Genomic DNA, 16,647 nt, shown 5'->3' with positions numbered 1-16,647 from the left:
GGTTTCAGCAATTAGGGTTTCCAAAATTAGGATTTCAGCAATTAGGGTTTCTGGCAGAAATTAGGGTTAGGGTTTTCTGCACTCGGGCAACCACGTCATCACTTTGTGACACTTCTTCTGTTGCTTGTTCTTATTAGGGTTTAGGCCCCTGGACCGGCATCTGTAAGTTGGCTCCATTCTTTAGGCTTTGACACGTCAACAGTTTGTTACATCTCCCCTTCTTGAAAGAGAGTAATCATCCGCGATTACAGCATATCTGCAAAACAACTCAAGTTAGCTCAAAAATTTCCGAGGGACATTCCAAGGGACAATCAGTTTGCTCTTTTTATTAAGGAGTTAGCTTCTCCTTTCTGCTCTTTTGATCAAGGAGTTAGCTGCTCCTATCGGCTGTTTTGATCAAGGAGTTAGCTTCTCCTTTCGTCCAGATTAGAACTCTTGATATTCCGGCGTAGTAAAATTAGCCATCACACCCAGACCGTACTGATCTTCCTCGGGTGTCTTGATGCACTAAAATTACATACCCAGGCAATCTCATCCAATTAGGAATATTCACTGGTTGGCACATCACAATGCAACACAAATGCTCACATATGCATGTTACAAGACATAGAAAAATAAAGCCGCCGATGAACACTCCTCCCGCATAACCTAACAAGGTCCGAGCCGGGAGATATTCAATGACTCCCTCATCACTCCTCCCACATAACCTAAAAAGGTCCGGGCCGGGAGATATACAACCAAACGCCCCCCAGACCGCAGCCTGCGTCGTTTGGAGGTGCTGAGAGTAACCACTACTCAGACTTTTTAATACTCCTCCCGCATAACCATCCAGGTCCGGGCCGGGAGTCACAACAACAATTATTTTACAAGCATACAACCAAACGCTCCCCAGGCATCGACCTGCGTCGTTCGGAGGTTTTCAAACATACAACGAAACGCTCCCCAGGCATCGGCCTGCGTCGTTCCGAGGTTCAAACAATACCAAAACAGTATTTCTCACTTCTCCACCCGGGAGTAAAATCACCAATCATTGAAACCAGTATCAAACCAGAGTCAAACAATTCAAATCGGCACCAAAACAGGTTCAAAACAGATACCATCCATTTCAAACAAATTCCAAACAGGATCACCAAACAAGATCAAACAAAACTCAAACTTAAAAAGCAATCTCGACATTAGTCAAGCTCGAAAAGTCGACTGACTTTCCATCTTGAAACCTGCACCAAAAATTAGGGTTAGGTTCCTTCCATGAGGTCGTAGCCGAGCACGGCATGGTCCATCAGCTCTTACAGACAGTGTTTCTTTGGCGGCGATGGTAGTCCCAAGAGATAGCAATCACACTAAACCTCCAAGGTCATCTGCTCGTGAAGAGACATCTACTGGGAAATGTCGAGAAACTTCAAGTTATAATCTGCTAGGGTTTCCGTGGCAAGCATTTCAGGATACCCCACTCTGCCAGAAGTTGCACTCCGAAGGAAGATGTCAACCATATAACTTCGGGCAAAAATTTTCTTGAAAGCTTGCCAAGTACTTGGAGTATGCTGCTAGCCTGCTTGGTAGCTGTAGACATCAACATCTGCATGGCACTGCTTCTGAGAAAAACGTGACTTGAAACAAATCCGGATCCTTCTCTTGCAAGGGATCTTAATTGGCTTATGCCCTGTAAGACATGAGCGGTGAAGACAGGAGCGTGCCTGATGCGCGATGAAGGGTGGGAGTGGCTAATAAGTCCGGGTTGGAGGGCGAAGATACCTCGAATCAAATTCCAATAGCTCTGTCTGCTCTTTTGTAGGACCGGTATGCTTTTAGAAAAGCACACGCCTGATGCTCTGATACCACTGTCACAAGGCGGGCACCACGTGCCAATAGAAAAGAACAGACTAAACAGACTTTTAGCACTTCAATAACAACTAAACTGAAAGAGAGAGACGACACGCGACACGGAGTGGCGGAGTTCCACCCCAGAGAGTATTGGCCCCAAACCTTGGCGCCCCTTTCGGTATTTCTTTATATTGCATCATCAAAGTACAAGCCGGTACTCCAAACTCTGCACCTTCTCCAGGAAGCATGCCAAAGAATGAGCCCTAGCCTCATATTTAAAGGCCCTTGGCCTAAAAAGCAGTTTACATGAAAAGCTTTCAAAATCAAAAGCTTCTGGTCCAAAAAGCAGTTTACATGAAAAGTTTTCAAACTCAAAAGCTTCTGGCCAAAAAGTAATGCCAAAAGCTGCCAGCGTAAATCACGAACATCCGTACAATCTGCCACATCATCATGTCAACGCAATTTTCAAAAAATCAGCCACGCTGTTGCAGTTTTAGGGTTAGGGTTTTCAAAATTAGGGTTTCAACAGTTAGGGTTTTTGGAATTAGGGTTTCAACAGTTAGGGTTTCAGAATTAGGGTTTCAACAATTAGGGTTCAACAATTAGGGTTTCCAAAATTAGGGTTTCAGCAATAAGGGTTTATAACAAAAATTAGGGTTAGGGTTTTCTGCACTCGGGCAACCACGTCATCACTTTGTGACACTTCTTCTGTTGCTTGTTCTTCTTAGGGTTTAGGCCCCTCGGCCGGCATCTGTAAGTTGGCTCCATTCTTTAGGCTTTGACACGTCAACAGTTTGTTACAAATGGTCTTCAAATCATGTTTTTTGTGAGTATTAGAGTCAAAGGACTTTGACACTACTATTATTCAATCACACAGAGCTTAAAATTGCATTATTTGGGTGTTCTTATGCCTCCCGTTCTGCGCCGTTCCCCTGTTCCGATGTGGATCCCATCGTTAAACAAAAGCTATTAAGCTGTTTGTCGGAAGCATGCTACAACCACCAAGAGACCAGCAGTAATCCTGAAATTGCAATAAGAGCCCAAGGAAGGGATCCTGCACAGTGAGGCCCCACTGTCAAGAATACTATCTGGAAAGCCACCAACAATAAGAACCACTAGGCATTATCTTCTAAGACATCGAACTCCAACCGTCGAAGATCACCTCAATATGTCCATAGGCACAAGTTTAATTGTTGCCTAGCAATCACTCTCTCACGTCCCTAGACATCAGGATGGGCTCCTGCAATATGTCCGGCCAATGTGAACCTGGCCCTCTGGTTATGAAGTCCTATAAAAAGGACTTGAGTCTCATTTGTAAGACATCTTGTGTGATCACCACACTTGGACTCTTGGCCCTGAGAAGCTCTACCCATATTGGTGTGGGCATGGTGGTATGGGACATTGGCCTTTGTGGTAGACGCTAGCCCGCTTGGCTGCAGGCTCCCAAGCTTGGGGGTGAGCACGTATTGGCTCTATGGCTAGAAGGTGAGCCTGATGTCCGCTCACTACGTGTCTAGTTGTGAGTTTGGCTTGTGTCATGTCGTGTGCAGGATGGATCTGGTTCGGGACTAACGTTGGTATCAAAGCCTCCTTCCTGCTCATATGCACGACATGGCAACATGCACAAACTAGAGCTCATGGGGCCGTGATGGCCCGGCCTCAGAGGTTCGCCCACCTCTCATATAGGGTGGTATAAGACGCCACTAGCGAGAGAGGAGGACAAGGGGGGCACATGCTAGCCGGTGGTGGGAATTTTGCGAGTTCTCTTTTGTCTCTCGTGGATTCTTGTGTGTGGAATGTTGATTGCTGGAGGCAGTCACATGGATGCATGGTGTGTCTTTTTTTGGCCTCTCCAAAAGCTGTGCGCGCTTGCGGATATCCTCTGGAGTTGCCACTCCGAGGACATGGCAGCACCCTCTGTAGGCACATTACAGTGAGAGCATCTTTTTTTATTTTGGAGTGTGTTGCAAGGGAGTCTAAAGTTGAGCAGCAAGTTTATTACGTGTTGGTTATGTCATTGCCGATGTTGGTTATCTTTCTTGAATTGCTAGCTGCTTGCGTGCAGCAGGCTGAGTGGTATAGCCAAGACCTCGGCACTGTGCAGAAGGGTACAGACCTGCGTGTATTCAAACATGGCAGCTCTGTCCTAACTTGAATCAGGTGCTGCAGTGAGGGCCTGAAATGCAACAAGCTACAGTACACGAGCTGGCTACTTTACACAGGCAGGCAAGGCTGCTCAGGGCAACAGCGCTGGCGTAGGGCAGCCGAGCCGACGTCAGCATATGCAGAACTAGGCTATCATGTAGGGCGAACAGGTGGCATTTCAAAGCAGCTCGTCAAGGCGGTGGTTCAAAGGCAATGATTCAGGGCAATCGTGTGGAGCGGTGCAGAGGCAACAGCCTCAAGGGCGGCTGCGCGCTAACGGTTAGCGAGCGCCAAAGGGCAGTGCCATTGTCTGGGGCAGCATCTTTTCCTCGTCGCTTTCTGAGATGGAATTTTTTTTCCTTATCCTCTCATCTGCACTAAGGGATTTTGTTTTAACCCTTTCCACTTAAGTGGGCGCCCAACATTTTTTAAAGCTAAGGGCCACCCACAACTTCTAAAAGAGTATGATCTCTTTTAAAATAAGTTGCCCAGCTAAGTCTAAAACTCTAGGTTAAACCCTAGGGCGGTTAGCACACCCTGCTCCTCTATATAAACCACGCCGGTGAGTGGAGCGTGACTCTGATAGCTCTCCCTTGCGCGTAAGCCACCTTCCTCTCGCCCTTTCTCCTGCGCTCTTCTTATCTCTCTTGCTTACTGCTGCCCCTTTATTATACTCCGTGCTTGGGCGTGAATCCCTACTACATACTCCCGTATTTGCCTGCACATCTAAGCACCATGGCATCACACGACGCTTCTCCCCACGAGAATGGCACCGCCAGCGTGCATCAACCTATGGAAGAGACGCCTTTTTCTCCTCCAGATTCCACACACATGGACAGGCTTCGTCCCAAGAGTTCTTCTTTCCCGCCATCTGCCTCCGACTCGTCTCTCCTCGCTATACTACAGCAGCAATTCGCAGAGATGCAAAGGCAACTCGTGGAGCTACACTCTACGTAGGTCCCGTTTTCGCCTATCACCATGGGTACTTTGCCTCTTGAACTCTATCCAGACCCTTCAAAGGGAAGATGAAAAGAGTGTGGAGATTGCTATAGACTCATGGTTGGCAAAATGGACCGCCTTCTTCAATATGCATCGTTTTATTAACAACCAGCGTCTTGAACAGCCTCTATTCATGCTAAAGGGAAAGGCCTACTCTTGGTGGGATGCGTTGCGACCACAACCCACAACTTGGGCAGAGTTTCAGCCGATCTTTCGTGCCCACTTTGTCCAGGTCTATAGAATCGAGTGCTTCAAGAAGCTTTTTTGGTCCGAAATGGGAAAGCGAACTCTGGAAGCTTACTCACAGGCCTTCAAGGATCTTCTCCATAAAACAAAGGCTCTTCATACCCTATGGTCATCGTGTAGATGTTGTACCTTTTTTGGATTTCCACCAGCATATCGGAACAAGGTTTTACGCAATCCGATTACATCTATTGAGGACATCTATAAGTTCACCAAGAATTATGATAATACTTTGGCGGTTTCTGGAGGTGGCCCGACGGATGGGGAGATTCCTCATCGTGGTTCCTCCACGTCAAATTCAAGCGCTCGAACAATTGAGCAACCACAAGTCAGTCATCGGACCCTCCGCGGAAGAAATCCAAGAATGACGGCAAATCAAAGGCAGCTCGTATGGCGGATCAAAAGAAAAATTGATGTTTCGACTACCACCAGACCAGCCACTTCCGCGGTGATAAGGCATGTCCCAAGCAAAAGAAAAAGACATCTACCTCCGCACCGGCGAATAATTCGATAAACGCCATCGACAATCCAAGTACTTTATAGTGGGCCTGGACACTCCAAGTGAGAAATCAATAGCAACACACGAACAGAAACTTCAAAATCACTTAAACTTTAAGAGAGAGAGAGAGAGAGAGAGAGAGAAATGAAATATTATATTAAACGTCTTCAAAAGGCCAAAATGACCTATAAGACCAAAAAAGTTACAATTGGTGAATCTGATATCATGTCTGAGTATGGAAATTACAAAGAACTAACACTAAAACACTAAGGAAAAGGAAATAGGAAATGAATCTGAATCTGAAGCCCATATGGAATTGAGACGAGATGTAGGGGAGGGAGGGGGGGGGTGGGTGGGTGGGTTCAAATGAAATCCCTCATCGACCGCTGTCGAATCTCATCAACCTCCTCCATGGTCGGTACTCTGGTTGGGCGTCTTGCATGTCGAGCTAGAGTGATCTGTATCTTCTGTTGCACCCTTCGTTAGTAGTGGGAGACCCCTCCACGTCGCGGGGGTCTTGGATCTGCCAAGCTCAGTGGCTCGGTCAAGCAGCATACCTCTAGTATGAGTAGGCTCTGAGATCTGCTGTAATGATTGCTCAGTTTGGCTCTCCCCTGGCTGGTGTAAAGAAATCTCTGATTCGTCTTAAAGACTGTCTTTTCCCTGTTGTCCTCAGTAAGCTCTCCCTAAGTCTACACAGCTCTAGCAGGAACAATCCGAGACATCTCTAATCCTTGTACCTCATGACTCTAGAAAATGGTCCGAAACCTTCTCTGAATAGGCAGTGGAAGCGGCCGCGTATCTCATAATACGCCGGGCAATGACATATGTAGTGCAGCTCTGTCTCTGGCTCTAAGTTACATAGGTGACATATCCTGGCCCCTGTTGGCACCCCTCGAAATCGGCCAGTCTCGATCTGGAGCTAATGTGAGGATGTGCGTATCTGCCCAATAGCGCATCGTATCCCATGAGATAAGTGCGTATCCATGTATGCAGGCCTAGTCACAAAACCGCATCCGTGAGTTGGAGAAGATGCTCTCTATAGAAGGCCATCTTCGTGCCCAACTCATGTGTGGACTGTATCTAGCTGAATCAGATCCTGGCGTATGAGTCTGGTGCTCTCTGTCCGTGTGAGAGACAGGGAGGGTGCATCTAGGGATTATTGAAACGGAGGCAATCTATCCATGTTGAAACCATGTGACTAAAACCATGCTGTCATCTGTCCATACCAGCATGTTGTATCACCTTGTAGCGCTAGTTGTTTAGATGACTCCAGGGCAAGCCAAGCGTATCTATTCCTTGAGAGATCCCATAAACCGTGTATAAAGGATACTGATCTAGTCAATGCCTCCACGAGAGAGGAGGGGGGGGGGGCAGCTAGCTCGGCTCGGATAATCTCATGCGGCATTGAGGCCTTATCCCGAATCATCCGAGCGATCATAGAGACCAGAGGCCTCTCCATACATATCCATCCATCTGTGTTGCCAGATCTCCCATGGTGGTCTACTGAGGGTCCCCACACCTGAACTCCATAGAGCATAGCTGAAGCCACGAGAGTGTCAAAAAGCCAAAGCTTTGTTCGCGGTTCCTGAAACTGAACCTGCGAACACATCCTCTCCAGTCCTCCCAAGGCTGCATATGCTCTCGTCGGTCTAGTCTCTAATGCTCTCCTCAGTGAAAACACCGGTCCACCGAAGACTACCCCAAGATAAGTACATGCATTTGTGTACTCCACAGTCTCCTGGCCATACGTAAATGTTGGTGATGACCTCCTGACCCATTGTGGTGTGGTGTTGAACACCATAACCTTGGTTTTCCCCAGGTTGACAGACAATCTACTGTCATGAGAAAATGTATGCAAAGCATCCAAATGGCGTTGCATCCCCTCTGGAGAGTCAGAAATCAACACAATATCATCAGCAGATAGTAACAACGGAATCCATGTCCCTGCTCGCTGAGCCCCTCTGTCCCCCTGACGCTCTACATAGTTCGAAAACTCATCCACATGCATCCCAAAAAGAGTCGGAGATAGGGGGCATCCCTGCTTTACTCCAATAGTGGAGTGGACCATGTCAGACATTCCCTCAATAGTGCGTACCCGCCCCATCATTGACCTGTATAGAATACCCCATATCAGCTCTGTAGGAACACCCATGTCCTGTAATCTACGTATAAGTCTGGCTCTCGACACTGTGCAAAAGCTTTGCGGAAATCCACAAAGCTACAATAGATCCTCTTGCCATGGTGTCTATCCTCCTCAACAATAGCTCTGAGTGTCACAATCTGGTCAAGAGTGGAGAAACCTTTCCTCAATCCTGCTTGACCTCGTGCTCGTATGCCCTCTCGCTTTGCCCATCTACTCTGCTCCTGCTAAAGAACAGATGCATACAGCCTAGCTAATGTGTGACCAACCATGATGGTGCGATAATTCTCGGGAATCATGGGATCTCCAAACTTGAAAATAGGCACAATTGTAGACATACTCAAGTCTCAGGGAAGCCTTCATACATGGCTCGATTAAACATCATAGCAAGGAGCTCTACAAGCATATCTCTGGCTTGGATGAAGTGCTCTGCTACCAGACCATCATCATCATGTGCTCTCCTTGTCTTCATCTTGTCAATGGCTTTCCTTACCTTCTCGGCAGTAAAGAAAGAACATATCTCCGGGCATGTCTCTAGTGGGTCCGGCAAAGGTGGTTGCCCTGATGCTGTATAGAGAGATGTGGCATATTCCCCCCATGTCTCTGTGGAGGTGACCGCTGGTGGTGGTGAATGCTCGTGGAATCGACATGCTTCGCCTAAGTCTTGACTCATAAATAGCTCATACAAATCCCACTCTAGCTGAGATAGATAAGCCATTTTCTTTCATCGCACTAGGCGGCGAAAGATAATCCGTGACTGTCTATGTGTGGTAATACCCATGAGCAATTCCATCTGTAATTTGATCCTCGTCTCTCTACACTCCTCATCATACCAATTGTTCAAAGGCATGCTCCCAGATCGTCTCCGTGTAGGCTCGCTGTGGGGGTATGCCGTCCTTGGTGTGTGCGGCTTAGTAGCTATAGACATCCACCACTACATGGCATTGCCTCTGGAAAAAAAAAGCGGCTTGAAAAATCTTCCTTCTCTTGAAAGTGATCTTTATGGCTTATGCCCTGAAAGACAAAGCGATGAAGACGGGAGCGCGCCCGATGCGCAATGAAGTACGGGTGTGAGTGGCTAACAAGTCCGAGGTCGGGACACGAAGATACTTCAAATAAACTTTCCGGTAACTTTGGAAGCGCCACCTTGCTCTGTCTGCTCTTTGGTAAGACCGGTATGCTTCAGAAAAGCACACGCCTCAAGCTCTGATACCACTGTCATGGGACGGGCACCACGTGCCAACAGAAAAGAACAGACTGAGCACTTCACATAACAACTGAACAGAATGAGATGCACGACACGAAACGGGGAGTGGCGGAGTTCCACCCCAAGAGAGCACTGGCCCCAAACTTTGGCGTCCCTTTCGGTATTTCTTTATATTACTTGAACTCGCTACAATGCCAATACTCACGCTCTGCACCTTCACCCGGTAGAGTACCAGAGAATGAGCCCTCTGCACATATTTAAAGGCCCTTGTCCTTGAAAAGCAGTTTCATAAAAAGCTTCAAACTCAAAAGCAATTGGTCCAAAAGCGAGCGTGAACTATGAAAATCCGTACTGTTTGCCACGTCAGCATAGCAGTATAAATTGCGGGATTCCGTATTGTCTGCCACGTCATCAACTGCTACACTGTGTATGGGTCCAACTTTATTTACTGTCTTTAGGTTGCTAGGGCCCAATCGAACGGGGTCCCATAAGTTGGCTGGAACTTCTCTTTAAAAATAGGCCTCTTGGCAAGACTTTACAAATTGGTGTGAACGTCTTCTGCTTCTTCTAGGGTTTAGGCTCCTTGGCCGGGATCTGCAGGTTGGCTCCGTTCTTCAGTGGCTTGACACGTCATCAGTTTGTGACAGCAATCATTATTGGGGACCTTCACTCTAGTCGAACTTCCAGGAGGATGAAACAAAGCACTTATCGTGCAAGATAGAGAGCAGTATATGAGGATCATGGCAACCAAGGTAAAAAGCGTCCCTCCAGGGACCCTAATCAATCTAAGAAGCCAGAGGGCACTCGTAAGCGGCTTAAATTTCTCTCGCCCGCCCAAGTACAAACCTTCAAGAAAGAAGAAAGATATTTCTAATGTGGAGAGAAAGGGCGGATGAAGCCGGTCTGCCCTGTTTGAAAAAAGCTTCTTCGATGAAGGAGCAAACAAAGAAGGAACCTACTCCACCAAGCTCAAATACTATTCTTCATGTACAAGGGAATACAAAAACGGAGAAAGGGAAGCGTCGATTTCTCAAGGGCTGGAGATCTCTGAACAACCAGCAAGTATTGATCCTCTATGATTCGAGATCTACAGACAACTTCATCTCTCTTGATACAGCAGAGCACCTGAGCCTCACCCTTGCTCAATTAAGCACTCTAATCAACCTTCTCATGAATGGTCTAATCCAATAAACGAGAATCTCAAGGTAGAGTGTAGGTCCAACAAGAGAAACCTCAAGCTTCAAATATGTGGTGAGGATATGGGATAGGATTACCAATATCACCAAACACAAAGGAGGTAGGAATAGCCAAAGTAGAGAAAGAAAATTTAGCACATTGAGAGGACAGAACCAACAAAAGGTGAAGGGGTAGTAGTCGTGGCACGGCGTAGATGTGCTAGAAGAGGCTAAACAAACTCAACATATAGGAATGGGTCAACACTAACCATCATGAGAGGAAGAGACTCCAATAGAGCCAAGACCAAATCTACTCATCAAACCGAGCATCCCAAGGGAGAATGATATATTACAATGAAGCTGTTAGAGTTCAAGCATCTCTATGGATTCGTCTGGTCCAAGTTTCTACCAAGGACAAGTATTAGAGAGTGAGGGTTGTTTTGTGGCTGTGCTTGGTCAATGTGAAGTAGTTTTCTCATGTAGGGACATTCCAGCCATGTTTAGCCTTGGGTTTTGGCTTGGTTCCATGGCCATATAGGCTCCTAGGACCTAGAGGCCTGGGATATTTTATCCCAGCCTCTCCTATTTTTTCCCCCAAGTCCTATGGGCATCTAGTGCCCTTTTCTTATTTTCCTCATATTACTCCCCTTTATTCGAGGGTCGAGGAGCTTGAGGTCTGGGTCAGGTAGCTTGGTGGAGACCCTATGTAGGAAGCAAGGGGGTACCTCTCCAGTGTAGTATAGTAGAGCCCAGAGGGGGACGCCCTCCCTATGGTGCCCCAGGGGGACTTCTAGCCGATGAGCCATAGGGCAGCATTGCAATTTTGTTGTTGATCAGCCTAGCGTTTTTGCTCAGCAGATCAGCCCCAACGTTTTTCATGGGCAGCAGTGGCATTGCTTGAAGATCATCTTCACGGTGCACTGCATCCTCAAGGCAACCTTACACAGGCATTGTGATCATGGAGTGGTACGGTTTCTCATCAGAAATTCAAATCCAGATCTAGATCTAGACAAAAGGAGGTGCACCAGATCTATGTTCTTGGAGAATGTTGGAGGTGATACCCATGTGGAGACTATGTCAGTGGTCTCGTGTGCAAGAGCAATTGGCACTGTTAGTAGCAGTCACAGTTGTGTGTACCTCATGTCTATCCATTGGGCATGTCAATTTTATGCCGGACCACCCTTGGTCACATGTATAAGCAACTTGTTATCAACATAGAGAGCCTTTCCCACATCTCTCTCTCTCTCTCTCTCTCTCTCTCTCTCTCTCTATGGAGTACACGGATGCATACACCTATCTTGGGGTAGTCTTCACTGGGCCAAAGTTTTTCTTGAAGAGAGCAGCAGAGACTACATTGACCAGAGCGTATGCGGCCTTGGGAAGATTGGAGAGGATGTGTTCGCAAGTGCAGTTCCAGGAACCCCGAACAAAGCTCTGGCTTTGTCACAAATTGCTACGTGTCAAGCCACTGATGAACGGAGCCGACTTGCAAATCCCGGCCGAGGGGCCTAAACCCTAAGATGCAGAAGAAGTTGAAGTTCCCACCAACTTATGGGACTCCATCCGAGGGGCCCAAGTGACGCAAAGGATATAAAATAAAGCAAGATCCATTTTGCATGGAGAGATGATGACGTAGCAGAGCCGTACGGAAAACCGGATTTTGCGTTGACATGATGACGTGGCAGACTGTAAGGATTCTCGCGTTCTGCGCTGACTACGGACCTAGTAGTTGTACAGATTTCAGTAAATCATGTTGGCAGCTTTTTGTTGTAGCTTTTTGGGCCAATTGCTTTTATGTTTCAAGCTTTTCATGTAAACTGCTTTTCAAGGCCAAGGGCCTTTAAAATTGTTTAAATAAGTGCAGAGGGCTTAGTCTCTGGCACTCTTCTAGTGAAGGTGCAGAGCGCGAGTACCGGCATTGTACTAAGTTCAAGTAATATAAAGAAATACCGAAAGGGGCACCAAGGTTTGGGGCCCATACTCTCTAGGGTGGAATACCACCACTCCACGTCGCATGTGCTCTCTCTCTCTTTCAGTTTCACTTGTTATTGAAGTGCTAAAAGTTTGTTCAGCCTGTTCTTTTCCGTTGGCACGTGGTGCCCGTCTTGTGACAAGCTCTTTGATACCTTGGTAGCTTCAGCTATGCTCTATGGGGTTTATGTTTGGGGGACCCTCTATGAGTCAAGATGGATGGAGAGATATCGAGAGACCCTTGATGTCTATGATCTCTCGGCCGATTAGAGCCAAGGCCTATGTGCCGCACGAGATCATCAGATTGGAGTTAGCAGCCCTCCTATGGAGATAGAGGCGCTTTCCAGATCAGTCTCCTTTATGCACAGCTTAAGGGATACTACTGGAGACAAATATGCCAGAAAGACGGGAAAGGGAAAAAGCAAAGCTTCGGAAAGGGCAAGAAAAAGGCAAAGAAGACTAAATTTTGCCCAGTTTCTGACGATTCTACCGAGGACTTATCCTCCAACAGTTCGGCCTCTTAACGATCACAGATTTTATGCCAAAAGAAAGCATTTTTACAGAGCCAATCAATATGATTTCCTCGACAACAAGGGCAAAAAGCCCAAAGAATTCAAGGAGGAAGGACAAGCAGTAAAGTTTGAGCACTTTTCAGGGTTTCGAGATACTCCCAAGGCTTTAGCCTTTGTCCAACAGTTGACATAGCGTTTTCTGGAGGCCGCTATACATAGCACTCCAAGATCAAACAAGCGACATCCTTTCTGAAAGGCAATGCACGGACATGGTGGTCCACTCTGTTGTTCAGAAAACAAGCGCCGACAAAGTGGTTGAAATTTAAAAAACTCTTTATTTCTTCATGGCTCACACAAGAATATGAACGAAACGTGATTATTGATTGGAACCATGTTCAGATGGTCAAGACAGAATCATTGGATTCTTACTGTGAAAGATTTTGGGAAATTTTTCTACCCGTTTCATCTTTTAAGAAGATCAGTTTCAAAGAGCAGATTGAACGATTTAGTTGTGGGCTTCCCAAAGAAATTCGAGACTACTCAAACAAAAGTCCAAGTCTATACAACAATTTACGTGACATGCGAAGCGCGGATTTGTTGCTATACATTCGGGTAAGTTGACCTACCCATCATATGAACCTTTAACAAGTCATTGCAGAAACAATCGACGAAGAGATAGACGACCTTCACTGACAGAAGATCAAAGAGATGAATATTGCACAAGAAAGTGTTTTGAATGTGGAGAACAAGGACATATCACTACAAAGTGTCCCAAAAGGACACAAGAATCAGAACGACTGGCACATTGACAGAACAGCAGAACGAGGCAATACTCATTCCAGGATAGCTTTTTGAATTAGTATTATTTGGCTTTATGGATTTTTGAAACAAGACTTTTTGAAAGATGATTTTGAATTTTGAATAAAACTGATGTTTTCTGAAAGAATCTAGAAAAAAAAAAAGAGCAAGATTAAGAATGAGATTGAGCAATGACAGCTTCTGAAAGAACCTGATAACGAATCATGAATCACGACTAAATCAATGGAGACCACTCTATTCAGTATGAAGTTAGTGATGGATTAAGATTCTCGGAAAATATTTCTCGCACACGACAGTGCTTGAGGCGACAGATTCTCGCACACGACAGTGCTCGAGGTGAAAGATTTCTCGCACACGATAGTGCTTGAGGTGAATGACTACTTGCACACGACAGTGCTTGAGTCGGAAAAAAAATCTCTATAGACATGATCACAATATGGGATTAGTTAACCCGACATCAGTGAGGTCCGGAATGGACCTAGATGTGGTTACTAAATACATTGCTTGCAGTCATGGTCTGAGATTTGAAATGAATGTTTCTGTGATTGGAATGATTGTTGAATGTGATTTGTCATGTGATGTCTTGTGATGTGATTGTCGATTGGTACATGTGCTAGATGTGTTGTTCCTAGTGCGTCGGTACTAACAGTCAGTGTCTACTACGACAGTTTATGGCCTCTGTCTGTTTTACAGGCGTAATCGAGGGCGATTACAATGCTTTGAAGAGGGGGGTATGTCACAAACTAGTGACATGGCATGGCATGGCCCTGGACACAAACACAGTGGGACAGCATAGCAACACACACCCTCCCTGGCTCGCAGTAATTCCCGGAAAATCCGTTGTCATGCTGACGTGGCATACCGTACGGCAGATCCCGTGATTTGCGGCGCTGAGTTGCGGACGTTGCATACCGTACGGAAAAGCAGAAAAGCACTGCTGAAATTCTACGCTGATGTTTTTATTTTAAAGCTTTTTGGGATCAGTTGCTTTTTGACCAATTGCTTTTAAATTGAGAAGCTTTTAAGTTTGAACTGTTTTTTATTTTGCAGCTCTGCTTTTGGCATCCCTTGTAAGAAAAAAAGAGCCCTCAAGGCCTCACTCTTCAGAGCATCTGTACGTAGAGTCTGAGAGCAGAGGACCTTGCGGAAGTTGTACTTTGCTCAAAGATTAATATAAAAGAAATATCGAAAGGGGCACTAGTCTTTGGGGCCAATCTCTCTTGGCACGGAACTACGCCGGGCAGTGTCGACCAAATTGAACTATGATTTTAAAGTTGTGAAGAATTTTAAGTGATTCTCTCTCGTGTCGCGGTAGAATCTTGACTTGGAGTGTCCAAGTTTGTTGCACTTTTCTACCACTGTTTTCTTTTGGGATGGTCTCTTTTGAGGAGAATATGGAGCGTTGTTGTTGTGGCTTGCCTGAGGAGCAGCAAAGTTATTGCCTGAAGCACAAGTCTACGAGCATTCAAGGCATGATGGACCATGCGGAGGATGGTTATGCACTACTCAATGCTCACATAGTCTTTGACCTTTGCTAGCGATGCATCGGGATCAAAGCCAGTTGACAAGAGTATTGAGCTCTACAAAGTATAGGGTAAAGTACGAGATCAAAAGTCTCTAATTTTCTTCGAGAGCGGAGCCAAGGGCAATTTCATTTCATTTCACCAGAGATAGCAGCTTGATTCAGACTAAAGCCTTAAGGGATGGCACCACAAATTGACACAATCCTCGCAGCACCGGGGCATGAGGTTCTAGTGACATCCTTAATAGGCAAGCTTCGCTTGCACTGTCAAGGCTATGTTGGACAGGAGGACTTCCATATTGTGCCACTTGAGGGGTGTGATGTTCTCTTTGGTATGCACTGGCATCAGTGTGTTAGTGGATTCTTGGGCTAGAAAGCTACAATTCAAGGATAGTAAGGACAAGGACCTAGTTTTGGATGTGACAGAAGAGTCTGTGTCTCCATTATCGGCTTGGGCCATTTCTAATTAATGGAATCAAGTCTTTTTGCTTACTCAATCTATGTCAAAAGGCAAAGTGAATCTCAGGGTTCATCCAATTTCACTTAGTTAGAGCGTCTGAATTTTCTAGAGTCTCAAGGGATTGCTTCTCAGAAGTCTTCCAGGCGCCTAGCTCTTGAGCAACCTGAAGATCGCAGTAATGATTTGATGCCAGAGAGTTCACTTCCAAACAGACCCGTACAGAGATATTAGAGAGTTAGTAGAGCACAGCAAGAAGACTTATTCAGGAGGGCACATACAGCGACCGGTAATCAAGCATACGATGTTATGAACTTGACGCTCTGTCATTGGCTGGAACAAATTCATGGCAGGTACAAGTAATGGTTTGCCAAATTGGCTTCGCTGTTGCCAGCCTTGAAAGTACAGAGAATGAACTGCGCATAGATATACCTTGGGCGAGAGGTCGTACACATTCGAGCACCGCATTCCGATAAGAGATCGTAGGCACTTGACCTCTGCTGCCACGTCGGCCGTGTTCATTCGTAGCTTCACCATCTTTGTCGACTGTTGCTTCACCACCTCCAACACTCTCGCTTTAACACTACTTCTGTAATTGCACGTTTAGTTCATTTTGGAGACATAAAGTTCTTAGTAGGCGGAAGGGTAATTTAAGTCATCGGTCTAGAGCATTCGAACTTGGGCTAGGTTTAGACTCATTGGTCGAAGAGAGAGGGAAAGGGACGTGCTGCTAAAATGGCGATTACTGATTGGACGATCAAATAGCTTGCATCTTCTGGGCCCCCTTAAAAGTAACGAGCTTCCACTCGGAAGCCTGTGAAAAGAGCAGTCAGCTCGGATTCACCTTGAGTTCCCCCAATGGAAGGTGTACACACAAGCCCATCAACACACACATTAAGTGCTTTCCTCCGTAGTGTGTGAACCAAACGAGGTGGAAGAAGAGAGAGAGGTTGCTTCTTTCATCGCTCATTCTGAACCCACCCTAAATCAACAAACACTCCCCAAAAGTAGTGGGTTCGGTATGCAGGAAACCTCTAAATGGGTGAGCACAGTAGCCAGTCGATCAAATAGTACTTAGTAGATGGAAAAGTAATTTAAGTCCTCATAAGGACTACCCTTCAGCCAAAACGTCCA

The 16,647-nt window shown here is 46.1% G+C and overlaps 1 protein-coding gene across 1 annotated transcript in view; it reads right to left on the bottom strand.

Moving 5' to 3' along the window:
- The window catches only part of EMB1441 (zinc knuckle (CCHC-type) family protein), a 74,657-nt gene extending 58,541 nt beyond the window's left edge, over positions 1-16,116 (bottom strand). Inside the window, exon 1 of the mRNA XM_086504136.1 lies at positions 15,946-16,116. Coding sequence (XP_086360262.1) covers positions 15,946-16,050 — 105 coding nt within the window. The 5' untranslated portion in view covers positions 16,051-16,116. The remainder of the gene's footprint in view (positions 1-15,945) is intronic.
- Between the last annotated feature and the right edge of the window lie 531 nt (positions 16,117-16,647).

Source organism: Adiantum capillus-veneris, chromosome 28 (assembly GCF_014529385.1).
Source record: "Adiantum capillus-veneris isolate H3 chromosome 28, ASM1452938v2, whole genome shotgun sequence".
In the NCBI taxonomy this organism is placed as follows: Eukaryota; Viridiplantae; Streptophyta; class Polypodiopsida; order Polypodiales; family Pteridaceae; genus Adiantum; species Adiantum capillus-veneris.
This window is presented reverse-complemented; position numbering and strand designations above follow the sequence as displayed.